The sequence below is a fragment of the Colias philodice genome, chromosome 18 (assembly GCF_061535455.1).
Source record: "Colias philodice isolate Cphi_HAF_F1 chromosome 18, ilColPhil1 Martin Lab GWU primary, whole genome shotgun sequence".
Taxonomy (NCBI): Eukaryota; Metazoa; Arthropoda; class Insecta; order Lepidoptera; family Pieridae; genus Colias; species Colias philodice.
Genome location: NC_143103.1, coordinates 3,544,151 through 3,561,918, shown reverse-complemented (window position 1 = coordinate 3,561,918; position 17,768 = coordinate 3,544,151). Strand labels below are relative to the sequence as shown.

The window sequence follows — 17,768 nt, the reverse complement described above, 5'->3', positions numbered from 1 at the left end:
ATTTAGGTCCGCTATTTTTGCAAACGAACATCTCCTTGGAGCCTGCTCTATCATGTATATAATGTTTATGTATTTATGGCCCCTATAAATTGATTAAATTAAAAGGTAAGTAAAACTAAAAAAAAATATTTTTTTAAATAGTCCTTGAATACGCATAATGGAAAAAAAATTCTGTTTAATTAAAAAAAAGGCGTTAATTTATATATTATTTTCATTTTGCACGAATGTTTATATTAAATGTATATTGCGATTCATTAAAGAAACGAATCTTCAATGGCGGCCAAAGCTGACACTGACGTATGGTAGGGTCAGCAAAAAAGAAAATAAAAATAACGTAAATGGATAATTATTTTAATAATTATTTCAAATTGTTTGTTGACAAACTTTTTTGTTATGGTATTTGTGTATTTATATGAATTATCATATTTACGTATACAGAATGTAAATGAAACTGAACAACTTTTCCCAAAGAACATATTTTGTCAAATTCCAATAAAACATTATTTACTTTCGCAAATGCATAATTGTCATTGTAAATTTATGATAAAAACTATTATAGGGAAAATCAAATACATTTTAGTGATTTTATTTCTCCATTTTTTTTTTGCATCCCGTACGGCCGTGTGTAAGCGAGAGGGAATGATAAGCGCCGCCATTGAAGATTCGTTTCTTTCTGTGGTTTCTATAATGAACTACCTACGTTATACATAATATTAATACGCAAAATTTTGTATACAGTACCAAAATTTTGAATATTACTAAATAGTTTTCATTAGATTTAAAAAAGATAGCGTGAGTACACTTTTTATTTTAATTACATTAAAAAATGTAGATGTTTTCATCTTATGTTATTTGTTATAATAAACTTTTAAAGTATTGGATGGATAATTTAATTTAATCGAATTATGAAACTTAATAATTTTAATCGTGATTGTATTCTCGAGGAAACTGCAAAACTCCTTGCAGGTGGAAATTGGAAAATTCTACTGAACTCTACTGAAGTCTACTATCTATAGCCAAGTGCCAGATGACCGTTTGCCGTTGTATTTTTTGAAATTAGAATTACCTACTTGGTTACTGCGTGGTTACTGCCTCGCTGTTTGAAATTTTTCAACTGATTGTTACGTTTTTATTTTGGTTTTTTTAACATAGTGGTGCTGTAGTTTTATTCAATATTTCAACGTTTATGAAATAGAAAAGTATAGTTCATATGTGGTAAGCGTTTATTTTTGGATGTTTTTTGTTTTCTACCAAAGTGAAACTAAAATCTAAATTCATTGCGCTAATTAATAATATCGATAACTTCGTTTTTTCACGTATACATGTATTTAAACATTATTACCTACGTATTGAATAAATAGAATCCTTGTAAAGAAAAATATTTCTTCTTGATTTCATTCAATAGGTAGTTGACTAAATTTAACCAAATGAAATCCATCTGTTCTCAATTCAAACGTCTTACAGGTAGTTAGGTACCAATTCGCTAATTAATCTGATAAATAGTATTAGATAAATCTAAAATTGTACTGTTTTATATAGGTACAGTAAATTTATGAAGAATTTAGAATAAAACAAATATAACAAGTAAGAACCTATTAACACTTTGTCAATAAATTTTTTAATTTATATACCAACCTTTTTAGGCTAAATGCAGATATACTGGCATGGTGACAACAGAAAAAAATTACTGACAGCTCCTGGACATGATATTAACAACATAGAAAATATATTTTGGGCTTAAACACGGGCCGAGGGTACTTTTCATGGTAAAAAATCATAAATAATACCTCAAAATGGTTGACACAGAGTCTAATAAGGGCACTATAGATACAGTGCAAGTTGCGTTAAGAATAAGGCCGTTGATGCAGCAAGAAATTGAAAGAGGATGTGACGAATGTATCGAAATTGTTAACGGGGAGCAACAAGTTCAAATAAAGGATTTAGCTTTCACATACAATTATGTATTTCCACAACACATAACCCAGCAAGAGTTCTATGATACAGCCGTTAAAGGTCTCATTAGCAAGCTTTTCCAAGGTATGTTAACCCATTGACCACCGAGCGCCCCGATCGGGGCGCGACACAATAGATTATCTATTGTGTCTGTGATTCCGGTGACTGATGGATTAAAGAACTTTAAATGAATCAAATTGTAAATTATATTATTGCAACTTTTTATGTGAAAGGTGTACCTAGTTGTGCTTGGTCATTATGGTGAATTAGGGCGTATTCAGAAAGAAAGCTGGAAACTATTAAGCACTTATCAGCGCTGGTAACCTACGCAGGAAAATATATGATAAGCGCTGTACGGCGCCGACAAGCTTCAACACGCGGTGGTAAGCGCTGGGCGCTGCCATATAAAAATTTTCTTGGTCTGCTTCAACCTGCTTCCTTTGTGTAGGACGAACCAGCGCTAACAAATGCCGGTAAGCGCTTATAAGTTTCTAGCTTTCTTTCTGAATACGGCCTTACTTACTAATATTTGGTAAATAAGGCTGACCTGTTTCCTGCAGTGGAAATTTAATAGGACCATGGTTATCTTATAAGATAGAAATGTGAACTTAGAATTTTGATAACGTACGTTTAGTAAGTATTTAGTTTAAATAATTTTCTTTATTTCAGGTTACAATGTTACAATACTTGCCTACGGCCAGACTGGTTCTGGAAAGACTTATACAATGGGCACAAATTACTCAGGTTCCTATGGTGATTCGTCCAAATTAGGTGAGATGATTATTATTACTTAAGTTATTTTTAAGGTACTTCTTGTTATAAAGAACTGTTTTATATGGTGACTTAATAAAACTATGTAATTACTATGTATTTCTATTATATGTAAGTTCTAGATATCTTTGCAAAACAGTTATTTCAAAAATTGTTAAAAATATATATTTTGATAACTTAATTATTTTTATTCCCACATTTAATTGAATATTATGTTGTAGGTGTTATTCCTCAAGCTGTCGCTGATATATTTGACTTTATTGAAACACATGAGGATAAATTTATATTCAAAGTGTCGGTTTCCTTTATGGAACTATATCAAGAGCAGTGCTATGATCTACTTTCTGGCAAAGAGCGTGGTCATAGCGTTATAGAAATAAGGGAGGATGTTAATAAAGGGGTGATTTTGCCAGGTATATTATACATCAATTTTTATTAAGCTATTGCATAGCTTCTATCGCGGGCCTTGAGCGCGGGGATCGAATCGAGAAATTCCGTAACGAAAAAACCTCACGCTCCTCATTCCGACGGGCTCGGAGGTGTGACTTGAAGGCATGCTATGCTTTACCGCGGCAGTCCCCAAGTGCCACACGCCTTTTTCTTTTTCCACTTTTACAAAAACATTATTTTTCATAGTTCATGTTTGTGAAATGTTATCTTTCTATTTATTTGATACACTTAATACATTTTTATAGTTTAACTGTGATATAGATTATTTTCTGTTAACACAAACTTTAAACTGTCTTAAATATATAAAATTAAACTATTCACAGCTACTTCTAAACATTTATTCCAATTGTACAAAAGTATATAAAGTTATGTGTTTAAAATTCTTAAGCTTGTTAATTTTTGAAGTGAAAACTTCTTTAGCGGCGTTGAGCACTTTTTCTGTAATGGGTATAAAATCTTAAACTCGCGTCAGGGCACGTGACCTGATCGAAAAAGCGTAAGACGGATACCATTCCAAAATATCAAACATGCTCAACGTTAATAATCAAGTTTTCACTTCTGCCGGCACTCCCGGAGTGCAACCCGTCTTTTTTGAAGTGAAACTTCTTTATCGGGGTTTGACAAAAATTTAGTGTAACATTTTTGCGTTACGCCGTACGCATGACATTTTTGCGTTACGCCATACTCGTGACATTTTTAAGGTCATAAAGAAGTTTCACTTCTTACGTGTGTACTCTAGTACACGCATACATTTTTTTTATAGGTATAACGGAACTGCCAGTCACTTCCACGGCAGACACAATGATGGCTCTCGAGAAAGGTTCATCTGGACGTGTAACTGGTTCTACAGCAATGAACCAAGCTTCCAGTAGGAGTCATGCTGTGTTCACGATTGTCATTATTAAGGAGAGCCGTACTGATAAGTATGTTGTATACAAGTAGTATTGACTGCCTCCTTGGTACATTGGTTGGCACTTGAGCGTATAACCGAGGGGTCCTGGGTTCGATTCCTGGTGGAGACGAAGAAAAAAAAAATGTCTCGGTCTGGCAGGACACAGAAGGCTGATCACCTACTTGTCCCTAAAGAAAATCGATCAGTGAAACAGATGTATGAATAATGCATCTGCCCTTTACCCCACTACGGGGACACGGGACTTCACTATACAAGTAGTAAAGTATAATTTAAAATTGTAGAAGTAACTGTTAAAGGAAAGACTGTAGAGAAACATATACACATTTGAGCTAGAAAATATTAGTCTATTTAGTTGCAGTTTACAATTAATCTATCTTGTTTGTTAGTTTTTATTAATGATTAAAAAGGAAAATAAAAATGCAAAGTATTTTAACTAAGTCTTTAATAAAATATATTTATTACAACTAGTTTGGTATACATAACAACAAAAAACAAGCTTCTATCTACTTAATATTATTGTACGTTTTTAATTTCGCACATATTATCTACAGAAACCTATCTACTTCATATTATTGTACATTTTTAATATTATTATCTACAGAAACATAGCGACATCATCAAAGTTCCACCTCGTTGACTTGGCTGGTTCCGAACGTATAAAAAAGACGAAAGCCAGCGGGGAAAGATTAAAGGAAGGAGTTAAAATAAACCAGGGGCTGTTAGCACTCGGCAATGTGATATCTGCACTGGGGGACGGAACCAATAGGAGCTTTATTAGTTATAGGGACAGTAAACTTACTAGGTTGTTACAAGGTGAGCGATTTGTAGATTTTTATTGAAATTTATGCATGTTGTTATGTATGTTGTATTACCGCCTCCTTGGTACAATGGTTGACGCGTGAGCGTAGCACCGAGGGGTCCTGGGTTCGATTCCCGGTGGAGACGAAGAAAAAAAAATGTCTCGGTCTGGTAGGACACAGAAGGCTGATCATCTACTTGTCCCTAAAGAAAATCGATCAATGAAACAGATGTATAATGCATCTGCCCCTTGCCCCACTAGGGGACATGGGACTTCACTTTATGTATGTTGAGTATGTTTGTATAGAGAGCTTTAACCCACTAATTTTATCAAGTTTCTTTCATCGGTAAAAACTGGAAAGTTATGTTCCTACCAAGTGGCTTATGCTATTTCTATTTTTTTTTTATTAAATGTTCATGATGTTTGTTACACGTAAAAAGGGATGGTTGGATCTGTATGAAATTTGGTAGAATGAAGTATAAATCAGCATATTATACTAGACTTGGGTACTACGCGAGTGACGCGCGGGTTTTATCGAGTATTTTCGTATTATTCTTGTATATTATCTAACAAAACACCATTAATTTAATCACAGACAGTCTTGGAGGTAACTCGTTAACGCTGATGGTGGCTTGTGTGAGCCCAGCGGACTATAACTTGGACGAAACAGTATCAACTTTGAGATACGCAGATAGAGCGCGTCGTATTCGCAATAAGCCGATTATCAACCAGGACGCTAAGGCTGCTGAGATTGTTAGGTTTGTAGTTAACACATATATTTAAACAGAAAAATCTAAAAAAATAAAAATAATAGTTGCCTACAAACCAATAGTTTTCATACCTAGTTATATTTTCAATTTATTACAATCTTTCAAATTGTTTGAAGTTACAAAACACTATTTAATATAACAATTTTTAGAATATTAGTTTTGACTAGTTGAAACGGGGTTTGAAATTTATCGAACTATTAAAATCATGTTGGCATGAAAAAAAATTTATAAACAACATAAGTCTACTATTGTATATCTAAAATACTTCTTTACAGGCTTAACAACTTAGTCAATGAATTAAGACTCCAGCTACTGGGTAAATTACCAACTGTATGTGAACAAAACAATGTACAATTGGAAGAAGAGCTTGAAAGAGAGAAGGCGAGATATCAAGAACTATTGAAGAAACACAAGCAAGTTACAGAACACCTCGGAAATATGTTGATAGAAAACACTAATTTGTGTGAAAAGGCATTATTAGCGGAGAGCGCGAAAGAAAAAATCGAACGTAAATTGAACGAACTGACGCAACAATGCAATCAAACTATTGAAAACTTGAATACAACGGACAATCAAGATGAAGAATCGCAAAAGACGACTATGGTGGACTATTTGAAGGAAATAAAGACTCGTTTGGAAGATTTGCAGTCGTTCAACATGAAGACTAATGAAGAAATGATTGATCATGAGATCAAACTGTCGTTTGTTAAGAAGGACGGTGATGGCGAGAAATTAGATGATGATGAAGTGCTCAATGAGGATCAAGTTGTTTTGGAGGAAGAGAAACGGGCTATGGGACAGGTAATCCTACTACTATTATAAATGCGAAAGTAACTATGTCTGTCTGTTACTCAATCACGCCTAAACTACTGAACCAATTTGCATGAAATTTGGTATGGAGATATTTTGATACCCGAGAAAGGACATAGGCTACCTTTTATTGCGAAATATGTACCACGGGCGAAGCCGGGGCGGACCGCTAGTGTTATATAATTATGTTTATTTAATAAAATCTATACTCTTTGCTAACTTATTAAATGTTTATTGAATAGTCATGAAAAAAATTACGCGCAAATTATAACGTCGTATAAAAAAGTACTACTACATACTCCCATTATAATTTGTGCGTAATTTTATGTTTTCCCAATTTTTCTTTTCACAAACCGAATCTATACCATTGAGATATACATATATGGAGACGACACCGCCTACATCACTTATGTTCCACTTAGGTTTTTTTTAATGGTTTTAAAGTGAAACGCATCAAATATGCCTTCGTGTGTGTTACGATATTGCACAAATAATACAAATAATACGGAAATGTGCAAAGGAATAACTTTCATCGCTAAGAACCTAACTAGATAATAATTTTTAAAACTTAGTTAGAGCAAAAAAATGGCGCACAGTTTTTGTTCGTGGTGTCTCCTCCATACGTATAGTAATATTATCTCAATGATCTATACAGATTGTATTCATTATAAACTTAAGTACCTTCCTAGACTTGTTTCGAACTTGTGTATTTTTAGGATTAAGTGTTTTCGACCCAGAACATTTTCGAGCGTTAAAACAAATTATAAAAAAAATATAATATAAATGTATATATTTTTGTTACTAGGTGGCATTAAACCAAGAATTACAAGAATTAAACCGCGCCATGGCGATCAAGGCGTCTGTGGTGCAAGCCATACTCGCCAACAACAAGGAGATGATAGATAGCCACCAGAATTTGCGGGAAAATGAGGAAAAAATCACACAATTGGAAAAGGAGAGAGATGAACTCATGCAGCAGTTGAAACATAATAGAGTGAGTAATTTATTTCAGATGAGTTAAATTTAAGAAATTGAAAACTTTTTAATTGATTTTAAACGCAATTTTATTTGAACACTGATTGTGTGTGTCGTAATGGGCATATTTTTTAATTACTTATTTGAAAAGGTACATAAATGATTGTGGTATAAATTGTAATTGCTGAAATTATTTTTGTGACTCATCGGTTTTAATAGACTTGGTCAACTCATTATTCAAAAACGAAAGGCACAAATTTAAATTTCAATGTTAATAATAAACATTAAAATATCCTATCATTGCATTTATATTGCCATAAATATATCCAAATTTTATTGGTTCTATTTCCAGAGCAAAGATCCATCACACGAAGAGCGGCGTACTAAAGTGTCCACGCTCGAGGCGGAAATATCGGACCTCAAGAAGAAGTGCCAGGCACAAGCCAATATCATTAAGGTCAAAGAGAAGAATGAAGCCAAGATCGCTTCGTTGAATGCTGAACTACAGGCCATGAAGGCTACCAAGGTAATTCTTTGCTAAATTAGTAAATTCATTTGATTTATGAAACTGCAAAAGTAAGGCATAAAAAATATAACTGTTTTTTTTTTTGTTATATTCGGCTAGATAAAGCTTATATTTTATTCTAATGAATAGGCTATGAATCTCGAATATGATTTTATTAAGAAAAAATATCTTAGCTTTTTTTATTCCAAATCCGCCGGTTAATTCGACTTTTATTTCATGTCATTCCTCATGAAAATAATGAAAATATACACTTACGGAATTACAGACACATTGGTGATAAATTTTTATTTCTATGTATGATGATAATGATATTAAATTATTAGTAGTTATAAATATTTATTTATATAAAATTGTGTCCCCCAGGTGAAAATAATCCGTCAAATGCGCGAGGAGAGCGAGAAGTTCCGCAAGTGGAAGGCGGACAACGAGCGGGCGATGCTGCGCCTGCGCAACGAGGACCGCAAGCGAGCCACCGCCATGGCCAAGATGGAGTCGCTGCACGCCAAGCAGCAGAACGTGCTCAAGCGCAAGATGGAGGAGGCCGTGGCGGTCAACAGGCGGCTCAAGGTGAGAGTGAGTCCACACGGCGCGTCGCGTCAGCGTTGCGGCGTCGTAGCGCTGTCGCTGCGTCGTTTTACATACAAATAACCGAGGTGTTCACACGGCGCGCTGCGTGGCGCAACGCACACGTGACGGACAGCAGCCCCCGAGACGAAGCGGGAGGGGGCGTCAGCGCTCAGTTGTAGTATGTAGTAGTAACGCTGCGATGGCGCAGCGCCCGTGTGGCCGGCTATGCGTCAAATATTTGCGTTGCGACGACGCAACGCTGACGCGACGCGCCGTGTGGACTTACTCTGAGGCACCCGCACCGCGAGCACACCCCGGACACTCCATACTAAATTATCGTTTTGACAGTCACACTGTAGAGACTGCAAATGTGTGTGTTAACGCTTTAGGGTTCGCACATTAATTGTGACTAACGTAAAGAAATTCGCGTTTTTCTGATGAAATACATTCGTAAACAGTATCTAACCATTTTCCACGAAAAACGATATTCACAAATCCAAAATAATAAAATTAGTTAATTTGATTAATGTTGTCAATCTTCGTTGCGTATCGTCCTTACGAAAAAATGCGGGCCATCTAATAGACTGATCGTGCGGGGTGAGGTAAGTGTTTAATTTTGGCGGAAGGCGGAGGGTGTCCGTTCTGTAGCGTTTAGCTACTATTATGTATTCTGTGCCGCGAGAGTCGATACAGAGACAAAGCTTCATACAACCAGACCTGTGGCACTCTGTGCACGTGAGATACGCAGCGCCGGTGACCTTAGCCGCAGCGTGTTAGCGTTACTTACTACTACTACTTACTTCACCAATAAATAGAAAATATAGTTAAACTAAAAACACGCTTTTAAAAAAGCGTGGGGCGCTTTTCAAGAGCTGATTATACATGGCACCCCACGCTTTTTTCACAATTATAGGTATTGGTTATTGTTTAATTCCTAAGGTAATCATTATTTTTTAATTTTTAATAGTATCTATCTTGAAAGCGTGTCTTTTAGTTTTTTTTTAACTATATGTATTTTTTTTTAAATTACTGATGTTTTAATTGCCAAGGAATGTCAGCTATAGACAACTGACCTGTAACATAGTAATTTTCAAATTTACTTTATACAGCTTTATTAATTATTTTTTTATCATACAGGAAGCTCTAGATAGGCAGAAGAAGACGGCAATGAAACGCAACGCCAAAGGCAACGTGAAAGCTGGCGCTATACAACAGTACATTGAGCAAGAGCTTGAAGTGCATCTCAGTATTGTGGAGGCGGAGAAATCGCTTGAGGAGCTTATGGAATATCGGTAAATTTAAGATTTCTAACCGAGAAGCTTATCTATAGTCTATATCTATACTAATATTATAAAGAGGAAAGGTTTGTATGTATGTATGTATGGTTTTCACGCATTAAGTACTGGACCGATTTTGATAAAATTTGGCACAGATAATCTTTAGACCCTGAGAAAGAACATAGGCTACCTTTTATTGCGAAATATGTACCACGGGCGAAGCCGGGGCGGACTGCTAGTATCTAATAAATTAGTATCCAAGTATCCATTAATACACTGGAGATTTCAGTATGAACATTAACTTGTAACAAGAAAATATGACCTTAAATGACGCCTGTATGTTTTTTTATCCCTTTCACACCTAACTTGGCAAGTGGGTTCATACTGAAATCTCCAGTGTATTAGATATAAGCTTCTTGGTTCTAACACACGAACGGCAAGTTGTGAACGGCAGAGGCTTCTTCAGCCGTCGCCACCTGTCGACGTCAGTCGTCGACGCGTCGGCGGCAGCAGTCAATACTTCGCAACTTGCCGTTCGTCTGTAGAACGCTTACATACTACTTTTACTTGTTTAAGAATGAGGTTGTTTTGTGTTAAAATTTTGTCATGAATTGATGTATTTTATAGGTGTTAGAGCGTATACGCACTATGCGGGTAGCCGCATTGCGGGTAGCCGTCCGGCTGACCGCAAGCACAATTATGTACGTAATATTCATTTCTATGCGCACTATGCGGTCTGCGGTAGCCGCATCGCAGTGCGCATAGAAATGAATATTACGTACATAATTGTGCTTGCGGTCAGCCGGACGGCTACCCGCAATGCGGCTACCCGCATAGTGCGTATACGCTCTTAGATTCGTTTATGGTGGGAGTGATATCAAAATTATATTTAAATAAATATAGCGGATTGACGTTGTCGTTACTGCATACAGGAGGTTTTCTTTTACTGCAATTTTTAATAATGTAAAAAAAAATATTTCGTATATTTAACACAAACATTTTTCATTTTATTAAATTTTTAAAGAAGAAATTCAATCACTAAGAGGGATTAGAAACCGCGTCCTTCGACTTAATTTTTTCTATTTTTTTTTTAATTTACATATATAAAAAACGAAATATCTAATTTGACGATTTCGAAAGCTTTTTTAGATTTATAATAATATTTTCCTTTATTTAGGGCGTGGATAACAGAAGAAATAGAGAACCTCCGTAACGGACCAGACAGTGAAGCGAGCAGTAAGAAGATAGCCGAGCTCGAGGACGATCTCGCGCTACGGAAGGCGCAGATTTCTGATCTGCAGCAGAAGATTCTTACTGCTGATCAAGGTATGTTATTTATTATTTATTACACACTTTATTATTACACACTTTATATTAGCTTCACCTGTATGTTTGTTTGTTTGTAACCGACTTCTTTGGGCGCGATTTTGACCCACTTTAAACGGCCAGATTTCGTTCAAACTTTGTAGATTTATTGAGGACCGATGACAATACACTAATTTGATAAAATTTTCTATTTTTTAGTTCGGTTTTCTATAAAAAGCGTGTTTTTTAGTTTTATTATACTATTATTATTGTAGTATTGTGTGATGTGATTTTTTCTGTATTTTCTTTAGTGCACCCAATAAATTTACTTCACTACAACTATTATTATCGACTGAAAAAGTGTTTATCTGTATATAAAATGTTCTTCGAGGGTTAAAATTAAATTTAATTTTGAAAATTATTTTGAAAATATACATATAAAACAAATGTATAGGTTTGATATTTTTCTCCATTAAGTCATAAGTTATCTATTTTTAATTGAAAAAATATCATACCACAATATTACATTTATGAAATATTTTCCTTTTTGGCAGAAAACAAGGCACGCACACAATGGGACAACATTCAATCCATGCTCGAAGCTAAAGTAGCGCTCAAATGCTTATTCGAGCTATTAGTAGATGCTAAGCGCGAGTTACAGAACCAGAGCGAAAAGGGATTCCAGTCCAAATACGAGGAGATAAAGGAAGCTTTCGATAGACTGAATATTGAGTATGAGAATAGCAAGGCGGAGTTTGAGCGGCAGATTGCCACTATGAAATTGCAAAATGAACAGACTGTAAGTAATTTTTGTATGCTTAAATCTTTAAAACTACGCATCGGATTTTGATGCGGTTTTTTTCAATACATAGAATGATTCAAGAGGAAGGTTTTTATATATATTTTATTAGGTTTTAGACAAAGCGGGCGAAGCCGCGGGCTAGTATTATATAATCTGACCATGAATATGCGATATTTAACAATATTATTGTATCCAATTCTGTGTTATATTTGTTTTTACAATATTGCATAACCATTTATTACAAGCTAATGTCGCGCTAGGACGTCTAAATATATTGTACTACGCGCTAATGGCTTTATCAGTACAGATACCCAATACTTACCGCGCGTCAGCGTCGTCTGTTTGAATATTATATATATGATGATTTCCGTGTAGTACAACACAATTCCGTGTCATAGCGTCACATAGCGTGAACGCCATAGAAATCTAAATAACAAGACACATAGAAGTGCTATAATGTCATAATTCGTATGAAAACCGCTGTCGCCAAAATCAACACATTCAAACCGATAGCTATAAACAGTACACACAAGTAAACTTTGCCTTTTATTGGACAGCTTGATTTTAGTGAAAACTAACTTAAATATGAAATTAAGCTTTTTAATATGTATCCTAACGCACGAATTTACGGTTTATTTTAGAATAACATCCCTAAGTATATGAGACGTTTTGTTTATTTTTGCTCCAATACGCAAAAATTCTGCTTTTCTACAACAGAGGTTGTCAATTTTCAATAGATATAACTTTGAACATAAACTCATAGAAATAAGGTTGAAATTTGTGTTAAACGTGATAATAAGAATGGTCTACTGTGTCATTAATTGTTATTTCGATTACTATGGTGAACGCTCTTTGATGTCTATGTGCGCGTTCTATTTGACAAAGTCATAATGGTTAGAAAACCATTTTACAACTGATGCCACTACTAAAATTAATTAAAATTCTAATAATATATTTACAGCTTAGCGACTTAGTAGCGCTACAAGCGGGCGGGCGAGCGGGCGGTGTGCGGGGCGAAGCGTGCCGCAATTTACAGACCGTCATACAGTACCAGCAGGACAAGCTGGAACAGCTCGAGCTGGAGAACGTAAGGATCTATTATTGACGTGACAACGTCTTATAATTCGATAAAGCCGGCTGCACGCACGAAAAAACATGACTCATGCGGCGTTACCTCGCTCTAACTCATCTGAGGCGTTCCATGTAAGGCTTGAAGTGCGAGCGAGAGCGCGGAACGAGCGACAAAGAAGCACAATCGGACGTTGTCACGTTCAACTATCGTCAGTAAACCGACTTTACAGACAACCAATTTTTTTTTGTTCTTGGGTCTGGGTGTTTTCTATAAATGTATTTATAAATATTATATTTATCGTCGCCTAGTACCCACACCACAAGCCGTAATTGAGCTTACTGTGGGACTAGATCGATTTGTGTAATAATGTCCTTTATTATTTATTTATTTATTTATTTATATCTATTGATGCAGTTGTGAAATGTGCCATTTATGCTTTTCGGCCATTTAACGTAACCTACCTATCACTGTGGACTCCATAACTGTTTCTGGACACGAAAATTATTTAAGGATAAAATGGTACCGTTACGAGTTCATAGAAAGACCATAAAAATATACTTGTTTATGAATAAACTTAAACGTGAATTTTTTGAATTGTCACCGGTTAATAATAAGTATACAAAGTTCGTTTAAAATGGGTTAAAATCACCATCAGTCTAAATAAGTCTGTAACATACAAACATACAGGAGAAGCTAATAAACACGTAATTTGTGTATTTATACTTGTATCCGGCTCAAAGGACCAATAAATATACGAGCCCTTGAAACAAATTTGAATGAAATAAAATTAACAATAATTTCTCATTATTTTCGTATTCTAATTATTCAGAAAAAGCTAGCGGACGAGTTGGAAGAGCTCCGCAGCGCGAACAAGAAAGTTGAAAAAACAAAGAAACGCAAGAAGGAGCCCGTCGACACGCTCAAGATGGTCGATTACACGGACATGACGGATGATGACGATAACGATGACGAGGATAATAATAAGGATCCCGATTGGAGGGCCACGCCGCTGTTTAAGCGCATTCAGGTATGAAAGTTCAGTATAATAATCTACAAGTTTTAGTGAGTGAATTTGCGACCGGTGCGATTAAGAAGTGAAAATATTAACCGTGTTGAGCACTTTAATTTTTTATTGTTATAAAAAAAATGTGTGTAAGTTGTAAGTTTTCACTTTCAGCACTTTTTTCTTCGTATGGATTTGAAATTTTGTCCTCTTTGTTCTTTTCCATCAAAATAAAGAAAATACATTCCGTTTGACGATGAACTCATTTATAATGTTATTATACACAGGCGCAGCGCTCCCGCCTCACGATGAACTTCAGCCAGTCGGGCGAAGCGGACACCACCCGCCCCACAAAGCGCAGCAGCGACGGCAGCGCGCACTGCTCGTGCCGCGGCAGCTGCAGCACCAAGCTGTGCGGCTGCAAGAAGGCGGACAAGGGCTGCGGGCTCGCGTGCCGCTGCCAGAGCGAGCTGTGCAAGAACCGGCGCCAGTCCGACAGCGCGCCAAGCGACGACGGCAACGAGAACGTGAGTGTGGCCGCCCGCTAGAGGGCGCACACGGCACAAGTCAGTCCATTATGGAGGCTGATCACACTCGGGCTAATATAAAGAACTTGTACCGCCGTTTTCCTCGGCCGAGACACCGCCACATAGCAGCTGCTTCGTGACTCCGAGATGCTGCTCGCTATGTGTGGACCCGATTATTGCCCACTGGATCTTCGCTATCCATCCATCCATATATTTACTAAAAACGATTCACGATTAAAGAAATACTCAAAATTTTAATCCTTTCTTCTTTTTATGATTTTAAATGTATTATATTCCATAATAGCTCCAGCAATAATAATTTATATCATGCATTTTTTACAGGAAACTAACAACGTAGTTGTACTGGACACCACGCCGCCATCTTACTTCGACAAACGGTACGTTGTAAACTTTTATAACACTCGCAATGCATGAACACTAAAAGTCAAATGCATACAAAATATAAAAAGTTTTCATGCAACGCGAGTATAAATTAACACGAAAAGCTCAAAAACTAAATGCAAGTTTAGATTTGAAACGTCACAGGAACTAAGCGATATGACGCGGAACGATTCCGATAGTACAAGTACACAAAGCACGCCAACAAAGCAAGGGAAGCGTCCATTGCGGCCTCTGTCCGAACCGAGGTTGAATTCGAGCAGTCGTACGCAGAAATGGATGTTAGCACTGCTCTTGTACAACACTTGCGTGGCGCCAATGTCCTCGTACTGCGCGAACACGATACTACAATATGGAATGGACGCGGCCAAATACAATGTCGTGTCGAATCTCTTCGACTTTCTGATGAAAGAGGTTACTCCAGCGCGCACGGCTTTGCGGACTATGCCCTTACAAAAATTAAATACTATGCGACTCAACTAAATGGGAAAAATACTTGGAAATCCTTTTTTCAAGTCAAAAACTTATCTTCTTAATGCAAACGTTATTTCTTATAATGACGTCACAAAATGGCGGATAATTGATCCTATTCTCAGTTGAATCGCATAGTATAAGTGATTAATGTGTCCTTTCTCTCGATAGGCACAACGAGAAATACACGTTCTATAAGAACTTGTCGGGGATTTGGCACATTTTTAAAAGGAAGGAAAGGGATTGATGTTTGTAAGTGCATAGTTCTGCAAGGCGCACTGTTTTGTAGATTTTTGTACATATTTTGTTGGATCGTTATTGGCTTTTAATAGTTTTTAGTTGTAAATATGCATATTTCATTGTATTGCAGAACTATGTTATTACCACCTCATCTAGTTTTGTTATTGAAACCATAGTTTTGTGATTAGAAATCGTGTTATTACGTAGTTAGATGGCAAATTGATTTAAAAATAATTTCACTGTGAATTAATTTTCAGAGATCACCTTGATGCAACCTACATAAAGAAGAAGAAGTGTTTTTTTTTTCCGAATACCGAACAATGAGTAAAGGTGAGTTTAAGATGATGTAAAATAAAAAAATAAACCTATGACAAAATATATTCCTAGTTCATAATATTATGTGTATGAAAGTAAACCTTATACAAACATAAAAAAGAGCACACGTGTCAGAAGTGAAACTTTTTTGGCAAGATTCAAAGATACCAAAATCGTCGTATTGCCCCGACCCGACCTTGAAATTTTACTCTCAACGCGCTTAAAGAAGTTTCACTTCAAAAAGTAATTCGTGTCTCTTGTCTAGCTACTCCTTGCAAAATTTCAAGGAAATTATTGTAATATTTTAGTGGTATGCAAACGATAGATGAACAGAGCTTTGAATATTTATATTTACAATATATTTTTGTCTATCTTTCGGTTTAAAATATTAATAACAATTTCCTTTTGTTACAGACTGAGCAAACAGGCGCTGGCGCAGAAGTTATTTTGTGAAATTTCTTGCATTTATTGACATATATCAAGTAGGATGTTTATCCAAATTATAACTATTGACCTTAAATAATTGTGATTTTTAGCGTAAGGCGTTTTTTAATAAATTAGATGAGTACTATAATAATAATTCGCTAAATAAAGTTATATTTATTAAAATATGGTGTTTTATTAGAACATTATCTTTTTTACAATCCATGGTTAAAACTTATCCGCCCAATAAAGTATAACACGATAATATTAAAATGTCACCCGTAAACTGGCAAAGACGGGTAACGAATACATACATTTTTGAAATGGTAGTTTAATATGTTATTCGACGAATAAGTATTAACCAAGCATTGAAAAATCAGCCCTTAAGTGTATTTGATATAGTATTTGTTACAAAGCTGAGCTGAGCTAAAAGACTTGAATGAAAATAATATGGAGTTATATGGATTCTTTTCCACCAATAATGTGCGAGGATGTGTAAAGAGAAATATGTTAGTAAATAACCAATCATATAGCTTCGTTTAGTTTGAAGTGATTTGAAGCGATACTATTGGTTATTTACAAACACATTCCTCTCTACACATCCTCGAACATTATTATGATTGCACCCTATTTTATTGTAAGAATTGCTTTCTCTCAAGGTTGAAGAAATTTAGCAATTTAAATATAAAAATAATAGCCCAAATAGGGATTTTTGAGACTTACGATTTTCTTTGTTTCTATAATAGAAGCGAAAGGAAAAGTAAAAAGCCAACATCACGCGGTGTTCCCAGGCGGTCACCCATCCAAGTACTGACCGCGCCCGACGTTGCTTAACTTCGGTGATCGGACGAGAACCGGTGTATTCAACGTGGTATGGACGTTGGCGATAGTATTGCCGAAATTGTGGTTAATTTATTTCAATGAGGTCACTTCAAATGGCAAAGCCCCAAAACCCAAAAGTCCAATTAATGTAGAGCAAAAAGTCAAAGGCGTTGAATTTTTCATTACCTAACCCTTTGCAGATTGCAGCAATTATATTTTGAAGTAGTCGAAGCTATTTCATTTCAAACAAAGGAGAATGGGCATTTTACTATGGAAGTTGGGCCTGAACCCTTGAGTTGGACCAATACACATGAGATATTGTTTTTATAATAGATCATAACACATACATAAAGGGAAAAATATATATAAAAAAATAATCAACCGGGTTTTTGTACAGTCACATCAAGTTTTATTTCTTTGTGTATAATATTTTTTGCAATAAATAACTGTTATAAGACAATGACAATATCTTTATGTTACTCCAATTCACTTTCACTTACAAATACGTACTAATCTTAAGCCTTCTAATAACCGAAATACACTAATATTATGTTTTGTAACATGTACCTATACCGTGT

At 35.7% G+C, this 17,768-nt stretch overlaps 2 protein-coding genes and 1 non-coding gene across 5 annotated transcripts; 2 read left to right on the top strand and 1 right to left on the bottom strand.

Moving 5' to 3' along the window:
- Positions 1-465: 465 nt before the first annotated feature.
- Klp3A (kinesin-like protein 3A) lies at positions 466-16,537 on the top strand. Of its 3 annotated transcripts, none has more exons than XM_089706303.1 (20): positions 466-792; positions 1,644-2,037; positions 2,623-2,724; positions 2,946-3,137; positions 3,938-4,097; positions 4,689-4,900; positions 5,482-5,644; positions 5,932-6,457; positions 7,272-7,460; positions 7,794-7,967; positions 8,331-8,534; positions 9,672-9,826; positions 10,989-11,137; positions 11,671-11,915; positions 12,880-13,005; positions 13,820-14,017; positions 14,281-14,520; positions 14,863-14,918; positions 15,888-15,960; positions 16,360-16,537. In XM_089706303.1, the coding sequence occupies exons 2-19, from the start codon at positions 1,794-1,796 to the stop codon at positions 15,952-15,954; spliced, it is 3,402 nt and encodes a 1,133-aa protein (XP_089562429.1). In that variant the 5' UTR covers positions 466-792; positions 1,644-1,793; the 3' UTR covers positions 15,955-15,960; positions 16,360-16,537. The 3 variants fall into 3 exon arrangements, with proteins under 3 accessions (XP_089562429.1, XP_089562428.1, XP_089562430.1); XM_089706302.1 differs by lacking the exon at positions 466-792 and adding an exon at positions 1,084-1,215; XM_089706304.1 differs by lacking the exon at positions 466-792 and adding an exon at positions 1,434-1,464.
- Positions 14,939-15,872, top strand: LOC149480332 (uncharacterized). Its single transcript, XM_089706305.1, has one exon. It carries the CDS (start codon positions 15,079-15,081, stop codon positions 15,400-15,402), a length of 324 nt encoding a protein of 107 aa, XP_089562431.1. The 5' UTR covers positions 14,939-15,078; the 3' UTR covers positions 15,403-15,872.
- A 597-nt stretch (positions 16,538-17,134) lies between the features above and the next one.
- LOC149480330 (5S ribosomal RNA) lies at positions 17,135-17,253 on the bottom strand. The gene has a single exon (XR_016317094.1). It is a non-coding gene; the product is annotated as a 5S ribosomal RNA (ribosomal RNA).
- Between the last annotated feature and the right edge of the window lie 515 nt (positions 17,254-17,768).